General features: G+C 43.9%; 1 protein-coding gene across 1 annotated transcript; it reads left to right on the plus strand.

Annotated features, from left to right (window-relative positions):
* Positions 1 to 1257: 1257 nt before the first annotated feature.
* Positions 1258 to 26566, plus strand: LOC139580141 (beta-1,4 N-acetylgalactosaminyltransferase 1-like). Its single transcript, XM_071408671.1, has 12 exons — positions 1258 to 1433; positions 6494 to 6639; positions 6866 to 7009; positions 7349 to 7367; positions 11084 to 11171; positions 11313 to 11350; positions 13557 to 13734; positions 13834 to 13920; positions 18950 to 19131; positions 21274 to 21417; positions 22323 to 22554; positions 25851 to 26566. Exons 2-12 carry the CDS (start codon positions 6494 to 6496, stop codon positions 26033 to 26035), a joined length of 1443 nt encoding a protein of 480 aa, XP_071264772.1. The 5' UTR covers positions 1258 to 1433; the 3' UTR covers positions 26036 to 26566.

The following is a 26566-nucleotide window of genomic DNA, read 5'->3' on the forward strand; positions in this document are numbered from 1 at the left end:
TATTGTAACGAGATAAACATTCCTTCGGAACAAGTCTCTGAATGTCCTTGAGTGGCCCAGCCAGAGCCCGGACTTGAACCCGATCTAAGATCTTTGGAGAGACCTGAAAATAGTTGTGTAGCGACACTCCCCATCCAACCTGACAGAACTTGACAGGATCTGCAGACAATGGGAGAAACTCCCCAAATACAGGTGTGCCAAGCTTGTTGCATCATAACCAAGAAGACTCAAGGCTGTAATCGCTGCCAAAGGTGCCTCAACAAAGTACTGAGTAAAGGGTCTGATCACTTATTGTCACGACTCCTACCGAAGGTGGCTCCCCTTCCTGTTCGGGTGGCGCTCGGCGGTCGTCGTCACCGTCCTACTAGCTGCTACTGACTTTTTCCTCCCCCTCCTTATTTGTTTACTGGTTACATCTGTTTGTGGTTAGGGTGATTAGTGGGGCTTTATGGTGTGCGGGATTGTTTTGTGTACAGGTTGTACATGCTTGTGTGTCACGGTTAGTGTACGTTGTCTTTTTGGATTATTTTGTTCTCGTTAATGTGTTGGAGCATTTACTTGGAGTGGCGTCGTGTTCACCTCTGTGTGATTAAATTAGTACGCTACTCTGAACTCTCTGTCTCCTGCGTCTGACTCCTTCCTCCACTACACCCCGGGCATTACACTTATCTAAATGTGACGTTTTTATTTTTCAGAACTTTGCAAAAAAATCTAAAAACCTGTTTTTGCTTTGTCATTATGGGGTATTGTCTGTATTGATGAGGGGGGAAAAACAATTTAATCCATTTTAGAATAAGGCTGTAATTTAACAAAATGTGGAAAAAGTCAAAGGGTCTGAATATATTCCGAATGCACTTTAAATACTAACATATTTTCAATAATCACATTAACACCATGGAATTACGTTATACTAAGTACTTACAAAGCAATATAAAACAGCTCACAGAAGTATTGCTTACCTACGTTACGTTTTTGAAGCACGGTAATGTACGATGAGAAAGTATGTGACTACGTGTCACAGCAGCATGCCAAAAACACATTCACATCTAACTTGCATAGCCTAGGTACATTAATATCAGATGTCTGAGAGGGGGCGGGAGGATACCTTTCAAAGCACCAACATAACAAGGGTTACAATAGCATCTCTCTCCATTGAATACAGGCGGTTGACGTCAACAACCCTTATTGAATATTCAAAAAAAGATTACAATAATGACATATACACCAATATAAAGAAAGGATAGACGGGAGCTAGACAGCCGCTGTGCTGCTTTCCGGACAACGACTCCCATTGTTAGGGCAGAGAGACGTGTTCCTTGTCAATATATCCATCATCTTTGGTTAACCTTCTGATCATATCTGCTGTGGATTTTCTTTTTTCCATAGTTAAATGACTAGACAGACTGGACCATCGTAGAATTGTGTGCAAAAAGGTTTGTATTTTAGCCTTACTTTTCACTAAGCCGTTTTAACATTTTGTTACATTTTTCCGTTTGTATAGACTAGTAGGCTTATAGTAAACCTACGGAACATTCATTAAATGAATAGTAAACATTCATATATGCATATTGTCTTATCCAAATGTAAATGTTTATTATTAATATCATGAATTTGGCGTAGCCTATTATTTATAGGGGTATGGCTATATTATTATAACAAGTTTTTTGAATTTACATTAGGCTATACAACTTACATTTATTGTGGTTTATCCCATTCAATAAGGATCTGTAAGCCATTCTTCAAAATCGGTCGATTTAAAAATATATATATATATATATAACTGATATTTATTTACCTAGGCAAATCAGTTAAGAACAAATTCTTATTTACAATGAAGGCCTACCCCGGCCAAACCGTAAGGACTCTGCCAATTGTGCATCGCCCTTTTTGTGGCGGTAATTTTGCGAGATATCAAATCAAATTTGATTTGTCACATACACATGGTTAGCAGATGTTAATTCGAGAGTAGAGAAATGCTTGTGCTTCTAGTTCCTACAATGCAGTAATAACCAACAAGTAATCTAACCTAACAATTTCACAACAACGACCGTATACACACAAGTGTTAAGGGATGAAGAATATGTACAGAAAAATATATGAATGAGTGATGGTACAGAACGGCATAGGCAAGATGCAGTAGATGGTATAGAGTACAGTATATACATATGAGATGAGTAATGTAGAGTATGTAAACATATAAAAGTGGCATTGTTTAAAGTGGCTAGTGATACATGTATTACATAAAGATGGCAAGATGCAGTAGATGGTATAGAGTACAGTATAAACATATTAGATGAGTAATGTAGGGTATGTAAACATTAAATTAAGGTTGCATTTAAAAAAAGGTGAGTTCTGGTTACACCTATTGACAGGGATATTGTAACGAGATAAACATTCCTCAATGATCGATTATAATTTCACCAGAATAAGACCCTCGATATTTATTGGAGTATGAAACCCATCACATAATTTTCACCACCCTGTGAAGTTCATAACATATTTTATCTGTAGCCTAATAAACTGAATGCTTTCCTGAGTCATAGTAGGGGTACCACACAACACCCTCGCGTGACTTCATGTTTAATATGATGGTACTATGTCAATATTTGCCGCATGTATCACTAGCCACTTTAAACAATGCCACTTAATATAACTAGGCAAGTCAGTTAAGAACAAGTTCTTATTTACAATGATGGCCTACTCGGGCCAAACCCTAACGAAACTATGTCAATTGTGCACCGCCCTTTTTGTGGTAATTTTACCTGATATGCGGCAACTATTGATATAATAACATCATATTAAACATGGAGTCACGCGAGGGTGTTGTGTGGTACGCCTACTATGACTCAGGAAAGCATTCAGTTTATTAGGCTACAGATAAAATATGTTATGAACTTCACAGGGTGGTGAAAATTATGTGATGGGTTTCATACTCCAATAAATATCGAGGGTCTTATTCTGGTGAAATTATGATCGATCCTTGAGGAATGTTTATCTCGTTACAATATCCCTGTCAATAGGTGTAACCAGACCTCACATTTTTTTAAATGCAACCTTAATTTAACTAGGCAAGTCAGTTAAGAACAAGTTCTTATTTACAATGACGGCCTACTCGGGCCAAACCCTAACGACGCTGGGCCAATTGTGCGCTGCCCTTATGGGACTCCCAATCACGGCCGGATGTCATACAGCCTGGATTCGAACCAGGTACTATAGTGACGACTGAGATACAGTGCCTTTAACCACTGCGACACTCGGGAGCTACCCTTGCTTAATCCAGTTGACTCTCCAGTAGGAAAAATGTGTTTCTCTTTCCTCAGAGCAACATATCTATAAGTACTTTATTTCAAAGGGATATTGTATCTATTCCTTATGTCACAATTGACTGGAATATATTTGTCACTAATATAATGTCGGAACAAATCTATATATCTAATTGTGATAATGGAAAAACTTCATATTCATAAATCTAAATTCACTCATAAAAAAAACAGTCTTCCATGTTTTCTATAAGGAATTTTAGCAGTACATTAAGAACATTCTACATTCTTCCAATAAGAAAGCTGTTAAAACAATCAATACGTGCGTATCTTTTAAGGTCTTTGTATAATCTGTAATTTGTTGTTCCCCCCTAGCATATCAAATTAAATCAAATTGTATTTGTCACATGCGCCGAACACAACAGGAGGAGACCTTAAGTGAAATGCTTACTTACAAGCCCTTAACCAACAATGCAGTTTTAAGAAAATAAACCCCGAAAAAGATAAGAATAACAAATAATTAAAGTCATTGTCTGTTTGTATACTTATTGTATGTATGTATACTGGTGTTTATGCAATAACATCTGCTAAATGTGTGCATGTGAACAATAACATTTGATAGGAGGAAATTATAGTCCTATAAAGCTTTCCAGTTTCAATGACAATGACAATGTCAATGACAATGACGTGTTGCTCACCCACTGACGGTAGCCGACGCGCTCCTGCCAAAAGCCTATCTTTCTCGTTCTGTGTAGTTCGTAAAAAACTATGTTCGCACAATAGGCCTATTTGGACGTTTCTAAATTATTTTCGTTGCCTACAGACAGATAAGGCTTTTTTTATTATTTTTTATTATTGAACCTTTATTTAACTAGGCAAGTCAGTTAATAACAAATTCATATTTACAATGACAGCCTACCAAAAGACGGGGAAGGGATAAAAAATAAATGATATTAAAATATGGGACAAAACACACATCACGACAAGAGAGACAACACAACACTACATAAAGAGAGACCTAAGACAACACCATAGCATGTTAAACAACATAACATGACAACAACATCGTAGCAACACAACATGGCAAAACAGAGTATAAACATGATTGGGCACAGACAACAGCACAAAGGGCAAGAATTTAGAGACAACACAATACATCATGCAAAGCAGCCACAGCAGTCAGTAAGTGTCCATGATTGAGTCTTTGAATGAAGAAATTGAGATAAAACTGTCTAGTTTAAGTGTTTCATGCAGCTTGTTCCAGTAGGTAGCTGCAGCGAACTGAAAAGACGAGTGACCCAGGGATGCGTGTGATTCAGGTCACGAGAGGTACCGAATCCTGGAAAATAGGTTCCGGAACGAAACAGGCCAAAACTGAAATGTATTTCGATATGATTATTATTCTAACAATATTTCCGCATAAAGACGATTCCACCGCCATTTCTTGCATAATTACTTTTACAGACACAAAAAGATCCCACCATGTCAACGAACAAATTCGGTCGGCATTTATAAAATTGTACCGAAACTTCCTGTTTTCATCACAGCTGTGATCTTTTTTTTATATATGTTATGCCTTTATTTGCAGAAAAACTTGCAGAAAAACTGTGGTTGGAAACGTGGTGATTGAAACATTTGGCAAAACAATTAATAATATGCTGCTACTAACACTTCACTTTTGCACTTTATTTAAACTCAGCAAAAAAATAACCCTGTCATTCAAAGATAATTCGTAAAAATCCAAATAACTTCACAGATCTTCATTGTAAAGGGTTTAAACACTGTTTCCCATGCTTGTTCAATTAACCAAACAATTGATAAGAAAGTAACAGCTTACAGATGGTAGGCAATTAAGGTTACAGTTATGAAAACTTAGGACACTAAAGAGGCCTTTCTACTGACTCTGAAAAACACTAAAAGAAAGATGCCCAGGGTCCCTGCTCATCTGCGTGACCATGCCTTAGGCATGCTGCAAGGAGGCATGAGGACTGCAGATGTGGCCAGGGCAGTAAATTGCAATGTCCGTACTGTGAGACGCCTAAGACAGCACTACAGGGAGACAGGACGGACAACTTATCGTCCTCGCTGTGGCAGACCACGTGTAACAACACCTGCACAGGATCGGTACATCCGAACATCACACCTGCAGAACAGGTACAGGATGGTAACAACAACTGCCCGAGTTACACCAGGAACGCACAATCCTTCCATCAGTGCTCAGACTGTCCGCAATAGGCGGAGAGAGGCTGGACTGAGGGCTTGTAGGCCTGTTGTAAGGCAGGTCCTCACCAACAACGTCGCCTATGGGCACATACCCACCGTCACTGGACCAGACAGGACTGGCAAAAAGTGCTTTTCACTGACGAGTCGCGGTTTTGTCTCACCAGGGTTGATGGTCGGATTCGCGTTTATCGTCGAAGGAATGAGCCTTACACCGAGGCCTGTACTCTGGAGCAGGATCGATTTGGAGGTGGATGCTCCGTCATGTTCTGAGGCGGTGTGTCACAGCATCATCGGACTGAGCTTGTTGTCATTGCAAGCAATCTCAACTCTGTGCGTTACAGGGAAGACATCCTCCTCCCTCATGTGGTACGCTTCCTGCAGGCTCATCCTGACATGACCCTCCAGCATGACAATGCCACCAGCCATATTGCTCATTCTGTGCGTGATTTCCTGCAAGACAGGAATGTCAGTGTTCTGCCATGGCCAGCAAAGAGCCCGGATCTCAATCCCATTGAGTACATCTGGGAACTGTTGGATCGGAGGGTGAGGGCTAGGGCCATTCCCTCCAGAAATGTCCGGGAACTTGCAGGTTCCTTGGTGGAAGTGTGGGGTAACATCTTTCAGCAAGAACTGGCAAATCTGGTGCAGTCCATGAGGAGGAGATGCACTGCGGTAATGCAGCTGGTGGCTACACCAGATACTGACTGTTACTTTTGATTTTGACCCCCCCCTTTGTTCAGGGACACATTATTCCATTTCTGTTAGTCACATGTCTGTGGAACTTGTTCAGTTTATGTCTCAGTTGTTGAATCTTATGTTCATACAAATATTTACACGTTAAGTTTGCTGAAAATAAACGCAGTTGACAGTGAGAGGACGTTTCTTTTTTTGTTGAGTTTATATATATGATGGCAATAACGCTGACTCAACCAGTTTGTTTCCAGTGGGTAGCCCCTTCAAGATTTTACATTGCTTCCCTGGTCAGAATTTGATGCTCTTGTCTTCTACAGATGGGCAGTCTTCAACAGATGGGTAGAGGCAAGAAGATACTTGTCCTAGCTATTTTCTGTCTGTCAGCATCAGTGATGTACTCCTTCATATTCCACTATAGCACAACAGAGGAAGACACAGATCAATTAGTTCCTCAGCAAATAAGGTACATTTTATTTTTCAGCAACTGTTTGTTTTAACTAAGTTATCGTGAAGGCTGAAATCCCTTAGACATTTAAAAATGTAAAGGTACAACATACTTGTTTTTAAGACAGTGCTGCCATCGTGAAAATCAATAAAGTACTATATCAGTTTTAAAATTGTATATCTTCAGCAATGGAACCTGTCCAGTTCTTGTAGATTATGTTCTATTTGTCCCTGTGAATCAATAGAGCCTTACCATCCACCAGTCCCAGACAACCCAATTGCACCTGTCAGGGAAGCGGAGTGTTTATACTGAAAGATCATCTTCCAAAAGACCAGTATGATGACATAGTCAAACGAAGAGCTGAGGAGTACAGGAAGCATCATATCAGGTGGGTAAAATACTACAAATGTAACCTGGTGTTACGGAAATCAAGTAGCTTGCTTGGCGAGTAACCCTTTCCCCCGATTCGGCTCATACCAGGCTCGAACTCGGGACCTCTGCTTTGCAAACACTCGCGACCGCCCTCCTTAATAACAACATTTCAAGCTAACTGTGGAGTTTGTTTATTGCACTTCTTAACCCCGTTACACTGGCAAGCAGGTCATTTCTGGACATGATATTCTTCCATTTCAAGAAGCATATCCACTAAGTTGATTGTTATGTCTTAAATATGCACATGCATGCTGTACTCAGGAAACATTTATGGGACCATTTGATCTTCTCCTAGGACAAGCTCCAGTCTGAACATTTACATTTACATTTAAGTCATTTAGCAGACGCTCTTATCCAGAGCGACTTACAAATTGGTGCATTCACCTTATGATATCCAGTGGAACAACCACTTTACAATAGTGCATCTAACTCTTTTAAGGGGGGGGGGGGGGTTAGAAGGATTACTTTATCCTATCCTAGGTATTCCTTAAAGAGGTGGGGTTTCAGGTGTCTCCGGAAGGTGGTGATTGACTCCGCTGACCTGGCGTCGTGAGGGAGTTTGTTCCACCATTGGGGTGCCAGAGCAGCGAACAGTTTTGACTGGGCTGAGCGGGAACTGTACTTCCTCAGAGGTAGGGAGGCGAGCAGGCCAGAGGTGGATGAACGCAGTGCCCTTGTTTGGGTGTAGGGCCTGATCAGAGCCTGAAGGTACGGAGGTGCCGTTCCCCTCACAGCTCCGTAGGCAAGCACCATGGTCTTGTAGCGGATGCGAGCTTCAACTGGAAGCCAGTGGAGAGAGCGGAGGAGCGGGGTGACGTGAGAGAACTTGGGAAAGTTGAACACCAGACGGGCTGCGGCGTTCTGGATGAGTTGTAGGGGTTTAATGGCACAGGCAGGGAGCCCAGCCAACAGCGAGTTGCAGTAATCCAGACGGGAGATGACAAGTGCCTGGATTAGGACCTGCGCCGCTTCCTGCGTGAGGCAGGGTCGTACTCTGCGAATGTTGTAGAGCATGAACCTACAGGAACGGGTCACCGCCTTGATGTTAGTTGAGAACGACAGGGTGTTGTCCAGGATCACGCCAAGGTTCTTAGCACTCTGGGAGGAGGACACATTGGAGTTGTCAACCGTGATGGCGAGATCATGGAACGGGCAGTCCTTCCCCGGGAGGAAGAGCAGCTCCGTCTTGCCGAGGTTCAGCTTGAGGTGGTGATCCGTCATCCACACTGATATGTCTGCCAGACATGCAGAGATGCGATTCACCACCTGGTTATCAGAGGGGGGAAAGGAGAAGATTAATTGTGTGTCGTCTGCATAGCAATGATAGGAGAGACCATGTGAGGATATGACAGAGCCAAGTGACTTGGTGTATAGCGAGAATAGGAGAGGGCCTAGAACAGAGCCCTGGGGGACACCAGTGGTGAGAGCACGTGGTGCGGAGACAGATTCTCGCCACGCCACCTGGTAGGAGCGACCTGTCAGGTAGGACGCAATCCAAGCGTGGGCCGCGCCGGAGATGCCCAGCTCGGAGAGGGTGGAGAGGAGGATCTGATGGTTCACAGTATCAAAGGCAGCCGATAGGTCTAGAAGGATGAGAGCAGAGGAGAGAGAGTTAGCTTTAGCAGTGCGGAGCGCCTCCGTGACACAGAGAAGAGCAGTCTCAGTTGAATGACTAGTCTTGAAACCTGACTGATTTGGATCAAGAAGGTCATTCTGAGAGAGATAGCAGGAGAGCTGGCCAAGGACGGCACGTTCAAGAGTTTTGGAGAGAAAAGAAAGAAGGGATACTGGTCTGTAGTTGTTGACATCGGAGGGATCGAGTGTAGGTTTTTTCAGAAGGGGTGCAACTCTCGCTCTCTTGAAGACGGAAGGGACGTAGCCAGCGGTCAAGGATGAGTTGATGAGCGAGGTGAGGTAAGGGAGAAGGTCTCCGGAAATGGTCTGGAGAAGAGAGGAGGGGATAGGGTCAAGCGGGCAGGTTGTTGGGCGGCCGGCCGTCACAAGACGCGAGATTTCATCTGGAGAGAGAGGGGAGAAAGAGGTCAAAGCACAGGGTAGGGCAGTGTGAGCAGAACCAGCGGTGTCGTTTGACTTAGCAAACGAGGATCGGATGTCGTCGACCTTCTTTTCAAAATGGTTGACGAAGTCATCAGCAGAGAGGGAGGAGGGGGGAGGAGGGGGAGGAGGATTCAGGAGGGAGGAGAAGGTGGCAAAGAGCTTCCTAGGGTTAGAGGCAGATGCTTGGAATTTAGAGTGGTAGAAATTGGCTTTAGCAGCAGAGACAGAAGAGGAGAATGTAGAGAGGAGGGAGTGAAAGGATGCCAGGTCCGCAGGGAGGCGAGTTTTCCTCCATTTCCGCTCGGCTGCCCGGAGCCCTGTTCTGTGAGCTCGCAATGAGTCGTCGAGCCACGGAGCAGGAGGGGAGGACCGAGCCGGCCTGGAGGATAGGGGACATAGAGAGTCAAAGGATGCAGAAAGGGAGGAGAGGAGGGTTGAGGAGGCAGAATCAGGAGATAGGTTGGAGAAGGTTTGAGCAGAGGGAAGAGATGATAGGATGGAAGAGGAGAGAGTAGCGGGGGAGAGAGAGCGAAGGTTGGGACGGCGCGATACCATCCGAGTAGGGGCAGTGTGGGAAGTGTTGGATGAGAGCGAGAGGGAAAAGGATACAAGGTAGTGGTCGGAGACTTGGAGGGGATTTGCAATGAGATTAGTGGAAGAACAGCATCTAGTGAAGATGAGGTCAAGCGTATTGCCTGCCTTGTGAGTAGGGGGGGAAGGTGAGAGGGTGAGGTCAAAAGAGGAGAGGAGTGGAAAGAAGGAGGCAGAGAGGAATGAGTCAAAGGTAGACGTGGGGAGGTTAAAGTCACCCAGAACTGTGAGAGGTGAGCCATCCTCAGGAAAGGAACTTATCAGGGCGTCAAGCTCATTGATGAACTCTCCAAGGGAACCTGGAGGGCGATAAATGATAAGGATGTTAAGCTTGAAAGGGCTGGTAACTGTGACAGCATGGAATTCAAAGGAGGCGATAGACAGATGGGTCAGGGGAGAAAGAGAGAATGTCCACTTGGGAGAGATGAGGATCCCAGTGCCACCACCCCGCTGACCAGAAGCTCTCGGGGTGTGCGAGAACACGTGGGCAGACGAGGAGAGAGCAGTAGGAGTAGCAGTGTTATCAGTGGTAATCCATGTTTCCGTCAGTGCCAAGAAGTCGAGGGACTGGAGGGAAGCATAGGCTGAGATGAACTCTGCCTTGTTGGCCGCAGATCGGCAGTTCCAGAGGCTGCCTGAGACCTGGAACTCCACGTGGGTCGTGCGCGCTGGGACCACCAGGTTAGAGTAGCAGCGGCCACGCGGTGTGAAGCGTTTGTATGGTCTGTGCAGAGAGGAGAGAACAGGGATAGACAGACACATAGTTGACAGGCTACAGAAGAGGCTACGCTAATGCAAAGGAGATTGGAATGACAAGTGGACTACACGTCTCGAATGTTCAGAAAGTTAAGCTTACGTTGCAAAAAAATCTTATTGACTAAAATGATATAGTACTGCTGGCTGGTGAAATAGGCTAGCTAGCAGTGGCTGCGTTGTTGACTTTGTTTGAAAGTGTAGCTGGCTAGGTAACCTCTAACTGGCTAGGTAACCTCGACAATTACTCTAGACTACACAATTATCTTGGATACAAAGACGGCTATGTAGCCAGCTAAGATCAAACAAATCAAACTGTTGTACTGTAATGAAATGAAATGTAATACTACCTGTAATACTACCTGTGGAGCAAAGCGGAATGCAACTACTCGCTCCAAACCAAACCGGAAGTGCGTATCGTAGAGGGAGAGGCAATAGAAGTGTTGTTTCTTGTATTATTGTCTTTTGTGTCTTTAGAGGACTGCTTCACCTTAATGTCCCCTTTCCCTTTTCTTCTGTCCTTATTTTGTCCCACTTTGTCCCTTCTTTGTCCCTTCTTCTCTTCTGCCAACTAGACACTCCTTGTTAGCTAGCTAGCTTCTTTCAGGAATGTCCCTAGCAACAGGACAGGCTTATATTTGCTCCATCCAACTCCCCTCTTCAGTATCCAATCCAGGGGTTCACTGTTGTCCCTCTTCGGAAGACATTGATACCAGGTAGCCTATGCAAGAACCGCTTGTTTACGTACCCTCCATCATCAATAAAGAAAAAATGTATACCGTATGTTCTCTGCAAAGCAGTTACACAATAGATTAGTAACTCAATATTTAAATTGTGCTATAAAAATATTTTTTCAGGTTTAGCTCTACATGCAGCAAAAAGACAAAATTACAAGGTTGGTTCGAAAACGCTTTGAATGGATAATGGACTTGAGGGTCTCATGTTCTCCATATTGTAATGAACTGTTTGTTGGTGTTTGATTGGAATCTTTGGTAAGACTTTACAGTAAGGGTAAGGGCAGGATACAAACAATGTCAATTGTACCCTTAATGTTAAGAGTTACCTGCTCTTTTTGGTGGTGGTTCTTTACAACAGGTGTCATATCTACCATTTTCTGCTTAGCTTTTACTTCATGTAGGGGAGAACCGGGATGAAAGTAACACTTCGTTTTTTCCTATTTACTCAGAGATCGATAGTGCTAGAGAAACCATATTTTATGATAAATAACTTACAGTATATATGTCCTCTAACATTAGCAACTGTAATTAAATGTCTAGGACTAATCACTTTTAAATATAAATACAGAACGAAACTAGCATAATGCTACTTTTGTACTAGCCAGGCGGGTCTAAACTAAAACAGGTTTGGGTCAAAATTAACAGCTGGCCAAAAGTGCACAATATCTGTCTTATTTAAAATTGTTCTGGTTTGTAATGCCCCTTACTTTCAACAAAGGTACTATCAGCCATAGTTTCTTGTTTGTGTCGATTCAATAAATAAGTATATGGGTTCGAAATTCATTAAAATGAACCAATGCGTCAACATCGCAATGTTGCGCAACCCCTATTTTGATTTATTTAGCCTATTAAATCGGACTAAAATGATCACATAATAGCTATATTAACCATCATTTCTTTAATGTAAATGTTCAATGACTATTCATGTTTAGCCCTACTAATCATGACTGTAAATGTTTAGCGCTACAAATCAATTGTCTTCGTCAAGCGTGCTCCTCGTGTCTTGATAGAATACACATTTATATTCTCTTCACAAATGGCAAACTCGTCATGCTTATCACATTACCATGGCTTGAGGTAATTGACCCCCAGAATCAAACCACTGACCTGTCGATAAAAGCAAATTGTCAATCAAGGCATTCTTTTTAATGATGTCATATGCCATTTTTAAACATTTAGATAACATTGTGAAAGCAATATGAACTATCAGAGACAATGGCCAGAGCTTACACATTTTTTTTTTCTTCATTCCAGGTCATCAATTTTGTCCCACCCAGCTCTCCTTCTCCCAGGCTAACACCCAAGACTAGCTAGCATGATACTTAAAACCTATGCTGTCGTTCAGTCACTAGATGGGTTAAGACATATGTAAGCACGACTCTACAACCCAAAAAAAACATTTCAGGGTCCGATGCAGGGAGGTCGTCCTCCGCATTAGGGATGTGCTGATTTCACTACATCATTCTAGCTTCTGTGTTATCTGGGAAAAAGGGCATGTTACTTTCGCCCTGTGTTACTTTCATCCAAGTGTTATGATACTCGTGATTTGTCCCACAGATGGTCTGTTTATGTTTCTACCGTTGTGACTAGATGGAGTAAGCCTACACCAGCTTAATCTAGTGGACACATCTGTTGTTGACAACTGTAGCATTGTAGCAAACCCTAACCTATTCTCCTAACCTGCTGCTTTATTCACATAACCTGCTGCGTTAGTTCTCCTAACCTGCCACGTTAATTATCCTAACCTGCTATGTAAACAAACCATCTGTGATGACAAATCATCCGTACCATCACACCAGTTCTCCCTGTGTTCCTTTCCTTTTTGCAATGAAGTAAGCAGCAAATCTTTTTTTCCCCCACTGGTTCATTCCTCAGTTACGGTATGTCTGTTTGAGACTGCATTGATATGAACAGGATTGACAAGGTAATTATTTTACCTAGCTAACCGCCTTTTTCAAACAGTTACACAAATATTAAAGGCACTAAAGGCACATGTTCAAATTAAAGTTTTACCATGTAGAACAAATTCATCCACCTATTTTTCACATTTGTTTACAAGGACAGAAATGCCTACAAGTTTTGTGCTCCAAAAGATACAAATAATTTTTGAACTATACATCTAAATGCTAAATCTCAATTCGCATAGTGTTGTTCTGCTTCAATCTAACATCTAACAACAAAACTTAATTTGAATACACCTTTGAGGAACTCAATTGATTAGAGAGAGAGAAGTATGCAGATGATAACAAGAACCACATTGATTCAACAACTGTACAATCACATAAGTTCCATAGAAGTGGAAAATGGTCCTTCTCAACCTTTGGCCCGAGTTTATGAAAACGCTATGGTGGTATGTACCTGCAGGTGACTCTGAGTGTGTCCAGTGGTGTCCTGGCCATCGAGGCCCTTGGAGAGGGGGACAAAGAGGGACAGGGAGAGAAAGAGATCACTGTCCAGTCTACCAGCCTCTCTGACCTCAACAATCTTCTGGGACAAATTACCTACACCAGCACTGTATACCGAATGAGAACTGGAGATCTGGGTAAGGCTGTAGATCCAGGTTTCCTACCATACCCATGTCTTCCTCTCTACATGATCTGAGACCATTATATGACACCACCCTTCCCTGCTCTTTCACCAGCTCACTTCACGTTTGAACACCATGAGGCTGTCTTCCCCATTGTCATCCAGCAGACATCAGTGCCTGTTTTATATGACATAGGAAACGGTGAGATCTCCCTTTATTCCCTTGTAATGTAGATAGTATCTGAAAGTGAAATTGGGGAGAATGAATCAACCATAGGGGGAGGATCAAGACTGGGGGTCAGAGTAGTGGGATATAAATAAAGGGTACACTAAAGATAATGTGATTGTTAATCCATTGTTTTTGGTCATGAAGCTTCTACAGATATGAGCAAATGGCGGCGTCTTTAAACGGCAAAACCTATCATCAGATACCAAGATTAGGTCATTAGGAAGAACTATGACATCACCCCTCAAACTCAGCGAAAAAGTAACGTCCTCTCACTGTCGACTGCATTTATTTTCAGCAAAGTTAACATGTGTAAATATTTGTATGAACATAACACAATTCAACAACTGAGACATAAACTGAACAAGTTCCACAGACATGTGACTAACAAATGGAATAATGTGTCCCTGAACAAAGGGGGGATCAAAATCAAAAGTAACAGTCAGTATCTGGTGTGGCCACCAGCTGCATTAAGTACTGCAGTGCATCTCGTCCTCATGGACTGCACCAGATTAGCCAGTTCTTGCTGTGAGATGTTACCCCACTCTTCCAATAAGGAACCTGCAAGTTCCCGGACATTTCTGGGGGGAATGGCCCTAGCCTTCACCCTCTGATTCAACAGGTCCCAGACGTGCTCAATGGGATTGAGATCCGGGCTCTTCGCTGGCCATGGCAGAACACTGACATTCCTGTCTTGCAGGAAATCACACACAGAACGAGCAGTATGGCTGGTGGCATTGTCATGCTGGAGCATCATGTCAGGATGAGCCTGCAGGAAGGGTACCACATGAGGGAGGAGGATGTCTTCCCTGTAACGCACAGCATTGAGATTGCTTGCAATGACAACAAGCTCAGCCCGATGATAATGTCCCACACTGCCCCAGACCATGACGAACCCTCCACCTCCAAATCGATCCCGTTCCAGAGTACAGGCCTCAGTGTAACGCTCATTCCTTCGACGATAAACGCGAATCCGACCATCAACCCTGGTGAGACAAAACCGTGACTCGTCAGTGAAGAGCACTTTTTGTCAGTCCTGTCTGGTCCAGCGACGGTGGGTTTGTGCCCATAGGCGACGTTGTTGCCGGTGACGTCTGGTGAGGACCTGCCTTACAACAGGCCTACAAACCCTGTCTGGCCTCTTTTAGCCTGTTGTGGACAGTCTGAGCACTGATGGAGGGATTGTGCGTTCCTGGTGTAACTCGGGCAGTTGTTGTTGCCATCCTGTACATGTCCCGCAGGTGTGATGTTCGGATGTACCGATCCTGTGCTGGTGTTGTTACAGGTGGTCTGCCACTGCGAGGACGATCAGTTGTCCGTCCTGTCCCCCTGTAGCGCTGTCTTAGGCGTCTCACAGTACAGACATTGCAATTTATTGCCCTGGCCACATCTGCAGTCCTCATGCCTCCTTGCAGCATGCCTAAGGCACGTTCACACAGATGAGCAGGGACCCTGGGCATCTTTCTTTTGGTGTTTTTCAGAGTCAGTAGAAAGGCCTCTTTAGTGTCTTAAGTTTTCATAACTGTGACCTTAATTGCCTACCGTCTGTAAGCTGTTAGTGTCTTAACGACCGTTCCACAGGTGCATGTTCATTAATTGTTTATGGTTCATTGAACAAGCATGGGAAACAGTATTTAACCCTTTACAATGAAGATCTGTGAAGTTATTTGGATTTTTACGAATTATCTTTGAATGACAGGGTTCTGAAAAAGGGACGTTTCTTTTTTTTCTGAGTTTATAATGAAAATATGAAAGCGGAGCAAACATGCTGTCAGCTTGCCAACTTCAACATACCATAACTCTACTTCCTCCATTCCTGAAAATTGGGCTTTAAGCATCGTCATTGTGAGCTGCACAAACTCTGCTGGCTTACCAACTTCAACATGCCATCACCTAACTGCTATCAGCAATGCTGGTGTATTGACATAGTCAGGTCCAAAAGTATTGGCACCCTTGATAAAGATGAGCTGAAAAGACTATAATATAAAAGTGAGTTGCTGTATATTGTATGCAAGAAAAGAGAGGAAGATTCTGTTATGTTATAGTAATACAATTGCTCAGAGAATGAGATTTTGTTTAAGAACTAAAAAAGCTGGGGTCAAAATGATTGTTTTCAACATTCCTCCATACAGAAACTTTGATATCCTTCGTGCTGGTACTTGGTAAAGTTCATGATGCCATTGACCTTAATAAGGGCCCCTGGACCAGTGGAAGCAAAAATAGCCCCATAATATCAAAGATCCACCACTGGGTGATTATGATATATGGGTGACATATGGTGAGTATGCAGGCCATTGAAGAACTGGGGCATTTTCAGCTTCCCGGAATTGTGTACAGATCCTTGCGACATGGGGCTGTGCATTATCAAACATGAGGTGATGGCGGCGAGTGGCACGACAATGGGCCTCAGGATCTCATCACGGTATCTCTGTGCATTAAATTGCCATCGATAAAATGCTATTGTGTTCGTATTGCACGCTCCCTCAAAACATGAGACATCTGTGAAATTGTGTTGTGTGATAACCCTCCTGCTCCGTGGCTCGACGACTCATTGCGAGCTCACAGAACAGGGCTCCGGGCAGCCGAGCGGAAATGGAGGAAAACTCGCCTCCCTGCGGACCTGGCATCCTTTCACTCCCTCCTCTCTACATTCTCCTCTTCTGTCTCTGCTGCTAAAGCCAATTTCTACCACTCTAAATTCCAAGCATCTGCCTCTAACCCTAGGAAGCTCTTTGCCACCTTCTCCTCCCTCCTGAATCCTCCTCCCCCTCCTCCCCCCTCCTCCCTCTCTGCTGATGACTTCGTCAACCATTTTGAAAAGAAGGTCGACGACATCCGATCCTCGTTTGCTAAGTCAAACGACACCGCTGGTTCTGCTCACACTGCCCTACCCTGTGCTTTGACCTCTTTCTCCCCTCTCTCTCCAGATGAAATCTCGCGTCTTGTGACGGCCGGCCGCCCAACAACCTGCCCGCTTGACCCTATCCCCTCCTCTCTTCTCCAGACCATTTCCGGAGACCTTCTCCCTTACCTCACCTCGCTCATCAACTCATCCTTGACCGCTGGCTACGTCCCTTCCGTCTTCAAGAGAGCGAGAGTTGCACCCCTTCTGAAAAAACCTACACTCGATCCCTCCGATGTCAACAACTACAGACCAGTATCCCTTCTTTCTTTTCTCTCCAAAACTCTTGAACGTGCCGTCCTTGGCCAGCTCTCCTGCTATCTCTCTCAGAATGACCTTCTTGATCCAAATCAGTCAGGTTTCAAGACTAGTCATTCAACTGAGACTGCTCTTCTCTGTGTCACGGAGGCGCTCCGCACTGCTAAAGCTAACTCTCTCTCCTCTGCTCTCATCCTTCTAGACCTATCGGCTGCCTTTGATACTGTGAACCATCAGATCCTCCTCTCCACCCTCTCCGAGCTGGGCATCTCCGGCGCGGCCCACGCTTGGATTGCGTCCTACCTGACAGGTCGCTCCTACCAGGTGGCGTGGCGAGAATCTGTCTCCGCACCACGTGCTCTCACCACTGGTGTCCCCCAGGGCTCTGTTCTAGGCCCTCTCCTATTCTCGCTATACACCAAGTCACTTGGCTCTGTCATATCCTCACATGGTCTCTCCTATCATTGCTATGCAGACGACACACAATTAATCTTCTCCTTTCCCCCCTCTGATAACCAGGTGGTGAATCGCATCTCTGCATGTCTGGCAGACATATCAGTGTGGATGACGGATCACCACCTCAAGCTGAACCTCGGCAAGACGGAGCTGCTCTTCCTCCCGGGGAAGGACTGCCCGTTCCATGATCTCGCCATCACGGTTGACAACTCCATTGTGTCCTCCTCCCAGAGTGCTAAGAACCTTGGCGTGATCCTGGACAACACCCTGTCGTTCTCAACTAACATCAAGGCGGTGACCCGTTCCTGTAGGTTCATGCTCTACAACATTTGCAGAGTACGACCCTGCCTCACGCAGGAAGCGGCGCAGGTCCTAATCCAGGCACTTGTCATCTCCCGTCTGGATTACTGCAACTCGCTGTTGGCTGGGCTCCCTGCCTGTGCCATTAAACCCCTACAACTCATCCAGAACGCCGCAGCCCGTCTGGTGTTCAACTTTCCCAAGTTCTCTCACGTCACCCCGCTCCTCCGCTCTCTCCACTGGCTTCCAGTTGAAGCTCGCATCCGCTACAAGACCATGGTGCTTGCCTACGGAGCTGTGAGGGGAACGGCACCTCCGTACCTTCAGGCTCTGATCAGGCCCTACACCCAAACAAGGGCACTGCATTCATCCACCTCTGGCCTGCTCGCCTCCCTACCTCTGAGGAAGTACAGTTCCCGCTCAGCCCAGTCAAAACTGTTCGCTGCTCTGGCACCCCAATGGTGGAACAAACTCCCTCACGACGCCAGGTCAGCGGAGTCAATCACCACCTTCCGGAGACACCTGAAACCCCACCTCTTTAAGGAATACCTAGGATAGGATAAAGTAATCCTTCTAACCCCCCCCCCTTAAAAGAGTTAGATGCACTATTGTAAAGTGGTTGTTCCACTGGATATCATAAGGTGAATGCACCAATTTGTAAGTCGCTCTGGATAAGAGCGTCTGCTAAATGACTTAAATGTAAATGTAATGTAAATGATAAAACTGCACATTTTAGAGTGGCCTTTTATTGTTCCCAGCACAAGGTGCACCTGTGTAATGATCATGCTGTTTAATCAGCTTCTTGATATGCCACACCTGTCAGGTGGATGGATTATCTTGGCAAAGGAGAAATGCTCACTAACAGGGATGTAAACAAATTTGTGCACAACATTTGAGAGAAATAAGCTTTTTGTGCATATGGAAAACTTCTGGGATCTTTTATTTCAGCTCATGAAACATGGGACAAACACTTTACATGTTGCGTTTATATTTTGGTTAAGTATACAAATCAAACAGACACATCCACCTCCAATTGCAGTAGGATCTAGGATGTCGCTGCGTTAAACCAGAGATGATCTCTCATTGCAGATATCAACGACCGAGTGACCATTGTCACCAAGACGTTTCTGAGATACACCGAGCTGCAGGTCCTCATCAGTAGCATAAGGACCTATTACAAGGACATCAAAATCATCATCGCCGACGACAGCCTGGAGCCACAGAAAGTGAACGGCTCCAACATTGAGCAGTACATCATGCCCCCAGCACAGGTACAAGCTGGTTTTGGTCAAATTAAAAACCTCAAAGTGGACATTCAATGTGAATTGATAGACATAACATACATGTTGAGCATGTGTGATTGAATTTCTGAGTTGAAAGGAATAGAAAAAATATTTTATTGAATTGTTATTGTCAATTATTGTGATGTGCATGTCTTAAATAACCCAGGTATATGTATTTGTCTCCAGGAGCAGATCAGTGCAATAAGGCAACCTGCCATAGACCTACACTTACAGATGTAGGATCTTAATTTGAGCCAGTTTGCTACTGCAGGAAAATAATCCTGCAGCAACAGGAAATGTGGATTATAATAAATGGACAATTTTGTAGGGATTGGTGCTTCTTTCGTTAGGGAAAATTAAGTCTGAAGTTTTAAAGTGCAAATTACAAGCGTTAGCTGTGCAAGACAATTCTCAGGAACAGAAGAGTACATTTATATCCTATATATTGTTAGGTTCTAATTCTCAGAGTAAAACACTCAACGGACATTATGAAAGCTTAACCAAGTTTATTCTTCCCAGAGGATCAATACAGCTGCATTAGACAAAACATGCTTCCACCTCCACAAGTATATATACACTACAATTTAAGCACTCCTCCTTCTCTCCAGTCTTTACATCCTTTATGTTTTGACAGGAAGACAAAGTGATGGGGTAATAAACCATTCCTTCTTCCTTAAGGTGATCTAACCTGACCTCAACCCCCTTGATGCCTAATCCAAAGATCTCCACCCGTATCACCTATAGCAATCCTGTGACTTCCTCCTGTCTACCCAGCACATTCCACAGCCATCTGGCTCGTACAGATAACCATTAACTTCTGATCTAAAAACCAGTCTCTATCACCCCTCAGATACTATAGTCTTACTTCTGATGTATCATGTCTCTGGGATAGCATTGTTCCAAGTTTAACCCAGAATCCAACAATATGTAACAAACTCCAGTCGGCCACATTGAATAAAAATACATTTGAGAAGAAAGCAGACAACCACCAAAGCCTTGAGGAGTTTGAACTGTCACTATCTGTAGCAGCAGTCAAACAAATGAACAGGTTTACAGGCTTCGCAAGCATGCACGTTTATTTAGATGACGTCACATACGTTTTTCTCATTCATGGTGGCTATTGTTGAAGCAAAAGGTCTGTTTAAAGGGCTGCGTTTACACAGGTCTTTTGACCAATCATATCAGCTCTGAAAAAGAGTTCGGACATATAAAGTTTGAATGTGAACTACTTCTAAGAGGCAAACATTCAGTTGTTCCGAACACACTTCACTCGCGCTAAAGAGGGAGGCTCGCTGGGCTGGTGGTATCACATGCGCACATCCAATACCTCTGGTCCGCTAATTTAAGGTGTTTACATATCCTAATCATTCGAAAGATTGCCCAGATAACCAGGTGTTTTAATCAGCGTATGCTTACTTCGATTTTGACCTTACGCCAATTAAGATAAACAGAGTAAGGTGTTTACATGACTATTGCATAATCTGCCTACTGCCATAATCCGTTTAATATCCAATTATTAGTGTGCATATAAACGTAAACTGATTAGTGTGCATGTAAACTCACTGATTGAAGTGGATTTAATAACAAGTGACATCAATCGGGGATCATAGCTTTCTCCTGGATTCACCTGGTCAATCTCTGTCATGGAAAGAGCAGGTGTCTGCCCATTTGTTAGACATCTGCAGCTGCTAAAGAACATTCTATTTCAGTTAGTGCAGGGTTTCCTTTCCTATGTTATACGGGTGTAGGATCTTAATTTGATCACTGTTGCTGGGAATTTTCCTGCGCTGCAGAAAATACAGATGAGCTTTGGGAATTACATAAATTCACTGAAAACCCGTACTAACACATGGCTATATTTAACAGTATTGCACTTTTTATGTACTGTAATTTTGGCCAGCTAATAGCCTAACCAATCAAGCAACATTATGTACTAAACATTCAAATTCCTTTGCTGCAGGACTATTTTGCAATGACAATGCTGGTCAAATTAAGATCCTACATCTGTATGCCTTTCGAATCCTGCACCCAAAGACTTTTGTTGATGAACATTCTGCAGTTACCATTCTTTTATAGGATAAAAAAAAAAACTGCTACAAAGTAATTTTGAGGACATTTTCCTTCCCAAAGGGCTGGTTTGCTGGCAGGAACCTGGCTGTCTCTCAGGTCACTACCAAATACTTCCTCTGGGTCGATGACGACTTCCTGTTCACAGACCAAACCAAGATTGAGAATCTGGTGGAGGTGATGGAGGCCACACCAGAACTAGATGTGGTGAGCAGAGTAACTGTAACCTGATCCCCGATCTGTCACCAGACTAGAACAAGTATTACCTGTTTTGCTTAGACTTGGGCTGGAACTCAGTGGTAACACAACTCTCAACCAACACTTTTTCTTTACAATATTGATGGTGTCAAGGTCCTCCCCTCCAGTGAGGTTCGAGACCTTGGTGTGATACTTGACAACCAGCTCTCGTTTGAGGCCCTCATCAAAAGTGTGACCAAAGTCCAATTTTTCCATCTATGGAACACTGGCAGGTTACGACCTATGCTGTCAGTCTGCAGCTGAGCCACTCACCCACTCCTTTATCTCATCCTGTCTGGACTATTGTAATGCCCTGTTTATTGGTACATCTGCCAAGTGCCTAAACAGGCTACAATATGTCCAAAACTGTGCTGCACGTGTTTCAAGGACCTCTGCTAGTTCTATTTTCATGTCCTCTGGATCCGACAACACATTAATATAGCTTTGTTTGTTGTCTGTGTTCCAGAGTCTTGGAAAAAAGGGTCCCAGAAGGATTCTACAGCTGTCCCCATAGGATAAACCAATTTGGTTCAAGGTAGAAATCTTTTTTTGGTTACGGGTAGAACCCTTTTGGGTTCCATGTAGAACCCTCTGTGGAACAGTTATACTATATGGAAGCAAAAAGGGTTCTACCTAGAACTAAAAATAATTATTCAAAGGGTTCTCCTATGGGGACAGCAGAATACTAATATTAGGTTCTAGATACACTCTTAGGGGGAAAAAAGTGGTATGTGTTTTTCTGTGTTTTGGATTGTTTTTATTGTATATTTTTTCTACGCATTGGGTCTGAGAAATGCACTTTATAAATGAAATTAAGAATTATTATTATTATTACTACATGTGAACCTGCTCTGTTCTCTGCCTCCTGTGATCAGGTGGGCGGCTCAGTGGCGGGCCATGGCCAGTTCTACTTCTCTTTGGTGTACGAGGAGGGTAATGGGGAGGACGGGGGTTGTCTGAACAGAAAGGGTGCAGTGAAATACCAACCTGTTCCAGGCTTCCCCACCTGCTCCTTCACCAGCGGGGTGGTCAACTTATTCCTTGGTCGCACAGATGCTGTGCGCAAAGTGGGCTTTGACCCCCGGCTGAAGAGAGTGGCACACTCAGGTGGGCTTTATTAAATTTTCATTTATTTAACCTCTATTTATCCAGGAAGTCCCACTGAGGTTTGAAGATCTCAATTAGGAGGGATATTATCATTATTTTATATATATATATATATATACTGTATATACATTACCAGTCAAAAGAAAAGTTTGGACACACCTACTCATTCCTTGGTTTTTCTTTATTTTTACTATTTTCTACATTGTAGAATAATAGTGAAGACATCAAAACTATGAAATAATTTGTTTAAAAAAATTGTTAAACAATTACAAATATATTTTATATTTGAGATTATTCAAAGTAGCCACCCTTTGCCTTGATGACAGCTTTACACACTCTTGGCATTATCCTCTTCACTTATCCTCTTCACTATTATTCTATTCTATTATTATTAGAAAATAGTAAAAATAAAGAAAAACCAAGGAATGAGTAGGTGTGTCCAGACTGTTGATATATATATTTCCTTCTTGATTATTTTAGCAGGGAGACTTGGCCAATATGTATTCTGTATGTAGATATACAGTATGAGAAGTGCACAATGTGTATGACAGAGGTATCGTATAATATCAAATCAAATCAAATCAAATTTTATTAGTCACATACACATGGTTAGCAGATGTTAATGCGAGTGTAGCGAAATGCTTGTGCTTCTAGTTCCGACAATGCAGTAATAACCAACAGTAATCTAACCTAACAATTCCACACTACTACCTTACACACACACACAAGTGTAAGGGATAAAGAATATGTACATAAAGATATATGGATGAGTGGTGGTACAGAACGGCATGGCAGATGCAGTAGATGGTATAGAGTACGGTATATACATATGAGATGAGTACTGTAGGGTATGTAAACATAAAGTGGCATAGTTTAAAGTGGCTAGTGGTACATGTATTGCATAAAGATGGCAAGATGCAGTAGATGATATAGAGTACAGTATATATACATATGAGATGGGTAATGTAGGGTATGTAAACATTGTATTAAGTGGCATTGCTTAAAGTGGCTAGTGGTACATTTTTACATAATTTCCATCAATTCCCATTTTTAAAGTGGCTGGAGTTGAGTCAGTATGTTGGCAGCGGCCGCTAAATGTTAGTGGTGGCTGTTTAACAGTCTGATGGCCTTGAGATAGAAGCTGTTTTTCAGTCTCTCGGTCCCTGCTTTGATGCACCTGTACTGACCTCGCCTTCTGGATGATAGCGGGGTGAACAGGCAGTGGCTTGGGTGGTTGTTGTCCTTGATGATCTTTATGGCCTTCCTGTGACATCGGGTGGTGTAGGTGTCCTGGAGGGCAGGTAGTTTGCCCCTGGTGGTGCGTTCTGCAGACCTCACTACCCTCTGGAGAGCCTTACGGTTGTGGGCGGAGCAGTTGCCGTACCAGGCGGTGATACAGCCCGACAGGATGCTCTCGATTGTGCATCTGTAGAAGTTTGTGAGTGCTTTTGGTGACAAGCCGAATTTCTTCAGCCTCCTGAGGTTGAAGAGGCGCTGCTGCGCCTTCTTCACAACGCTGTCTGTGTGGGTGGACCAGTTCAGTTTGTCCGTGATGTGTACACCGAGGAACTTAAAACTTTCCACCTTCTCCACTACTGACCCGTCGATGTGGATAGGGGGGTGCTCCCTCTGCTGTTTCCTGAAGTCCACAATCATCTCCTTTGTTTTGTTGACGTTGAGTATGAGGTTATTTTCCTGACACCACACTCCGAGGGCCCTCACCTCCTCCCTGTAGGCCGTCTCGTCGTTGTTGGTGATCAAGCCTACCACTGTAGTGTCATCCGCAAACTTGATGATTGAGTTGGAGGCGTGCATGGCCACGCAGTCGTGGGTGAACAGGGAGTACAGGAGAGGGCTCAGAACGCACCCTTGTGGGGCCCCAGTGTTGAGGATCAGCGGGGTGGAGATGTTGTTACCTACCCTCACCACCTGGGGGCGGCCCGTCAGGAAGTCCAGGACCCAGTTGCACAGGGCGGGGTCGAGACCCAGGGTCTCGAGCTTGATGACGAGTTTGGAGGGTACTATGGTGTTAAATGCTGAGCTGTAATCGATGAACAGCATTCTCACATGGGTATTCCTCTTGTCCAGATGGGTTAGGGCAGTGTGCAGTGTGGTTGCGATTGCGTCGTCTGTGGACCTATTGGGTCGGTAAGCAAATTGGAGTGGGTCTAGGGTGTCCGGTAGGGTGGAGGTGATATGGTCCTTGACTAGTCTCTCAAAGCACTTCATGATGACGGAAGTGAGTGCTACGGGGCGGTAGTCGTTTAGCTCAGTTACCTTAGCTTTCTTGGGAACAGGAACAATGGTGGCCCTCTTGAAGCATGTGGGAACAGCAGACTGGGATAAGGATTGATTGAATATGTCCGTAAACACACCAGCCAGCTGGTCTGCGCATGCTCTGAGGACGCGGCTGGGAATGCCGTCTGGGCCTGCAGCCTTGCGAGGGTTAACACGTTTAAATGTTTTACTCACCTCGGCTGCAGTGAAGGAGAGCCCGCAGGTTTTGGTAGGGGGCCGTGTCAGTGGCACTGTATTGTCCTCAAAGCGGGCAAAAAAGTTGTTTAGCCTGTCTGGGAGCAAGACATCCTGGTCCTCGACGGGGCTGGTTTTCTTTTTGTAATCCGTGATTGACTGTAGACCCTGCCACATACCTCTTGTGTCTGAGCTGTTGAATTTCGACTCGATTTTGTCTCTGTACTGAGACTTGGCCTGTTTGATTGCCTTGCGGAGAGAATAGCTACACTGTTTGTATTCGGTCATGCTTCCGGTCACCTGTGTGTAATGTACAGTCATGTACAGTAATGTATGTGTGTAATGTACAGTCAGTCTATTTTGTACTGTATATAGCAGTACTTTGTGTCTAAGACAATTTTCCCACCAGGGACATTAAAGTTCATCCTATGCTAAGAGGGCAGTTAAAAGCCCATTTAAAACAGTTGCACACATTTTACATTTACATTTTAGTCATTTAGCAGACACTCTTATCCAGAGTGACTTGCAGGAGCAATTAGGGTTAAGTGCCTTGCTCAACGGCACATCGACAGATTGCAGCAAGTCTGTAAACTATGTCAATAGGAAATCTGGAAAGCTGTGTCAATAAGAAAGACAGATGGACAAATTCGAGAGTGAGGTTCAGTTGCAGTGTTGTTGGGTTAAGCGTGGTAAGTTTTGAAGAAGTCAATTGTTTCTACCGGTGATTATTATGATGTTGCTGATATTACGCTGAAGGCACTGCTCTGTCTTTGGTAATTCATCTTTGGTCCATTCCATTTCCCCTGTCCATATGTCTGTTTCAGAGTTCTTCATGGATGGGTTGGGCAGTTTGCTGGTTGCCAGTTGTAGTCATGTCAGCATCGACCACCAACCCAGAATTGAAAACGCAAAGTACTCGTCGTTCCGAAATCAAAAATCAAAAGACGCAGAAGACAAACTAGCCCACCACTTCTTCAAGAACCACCTGAAATGTGTCCGTTATGGATAGTCTGGACCACAATGACAAAACCATTGATGCCATTCTTTGTGATGCACCTGATTGTTTTAATGGTGTGATTGATATGAGTGAAAGCCATATGGGTTAATTTTTCCAACCGGATGATTCAACAGTGAAGATTTTCACACACAACTGCCTCAACACTCTTTTTTTAGACAAAAACCTGGAGTTTTTCTCCTTCATTTCGCATGAGAGAATGGCTTAAGATAAGACTTTTGCTCTATGTCAGATCGAACAGGCCCAGGAATTAAATAGCTCTTCCTCTGGACCTCTGTCTCTACCCCCCCAAAGGTGTGTGTGTGTGTGTGTGTGTGTGTGTGTGTGTGTGTGTGTGTGTGTGTGTGTGTGTGTGTGTGTGTGTGTGTGTGTGTGTGTGTGTGTGTGTGTGTGTGTGTGTGTGTGTGTGTGTGTGTGTGTGTGTGTGTGTGTGTGTGTCTTTGTTGCATTGGGAGCTGTCAGGTTACACGCTATGGGTTTACAAGCAGAGGAAAATACTCAAGGACTTCTTTCAACAAAAAAAAA

Source organism: Salvelinus alpinus, chromosome 1 (genome assembly GCF_045679555.1).
Source record: "Salvelinus alpinus chromosome 1, SLU_Salpinus.1, whole genome shotgun sequence".
Lineage (NCBI taxonomy): Eukaryota > Metazoa > Chordata > Actinopteri > Salmoniformes > Salmonidae > Salvelinus > Salvelinus alpinus.

Excerpts from the sequence above, each read along its gene's own strand:
- LOC139580141 (XM_071408671.1), top strand. The coding sequence starts at position 6,494 with ATGGGCAGTCTTCAACAGATGGGTAGAGGCAAGAAGATACTTGTCCTA. Across the intron at positions 11,351-13,556 it reads CAAAAAGACAAAATTACAAG|GTGACTCTGAGTGTGTCCAG; the intron begins GTTGGTTCGAAA and ends ATGTACCTGCAG. Across the intron at positions 19,132-21,273 it reads ACATCATGCCCCCAGCACAG|GGCTGGTTTGCTGGCAGGAA; the intron begins GTACAAGCTGGT and ends TCCTTCCCAAAG.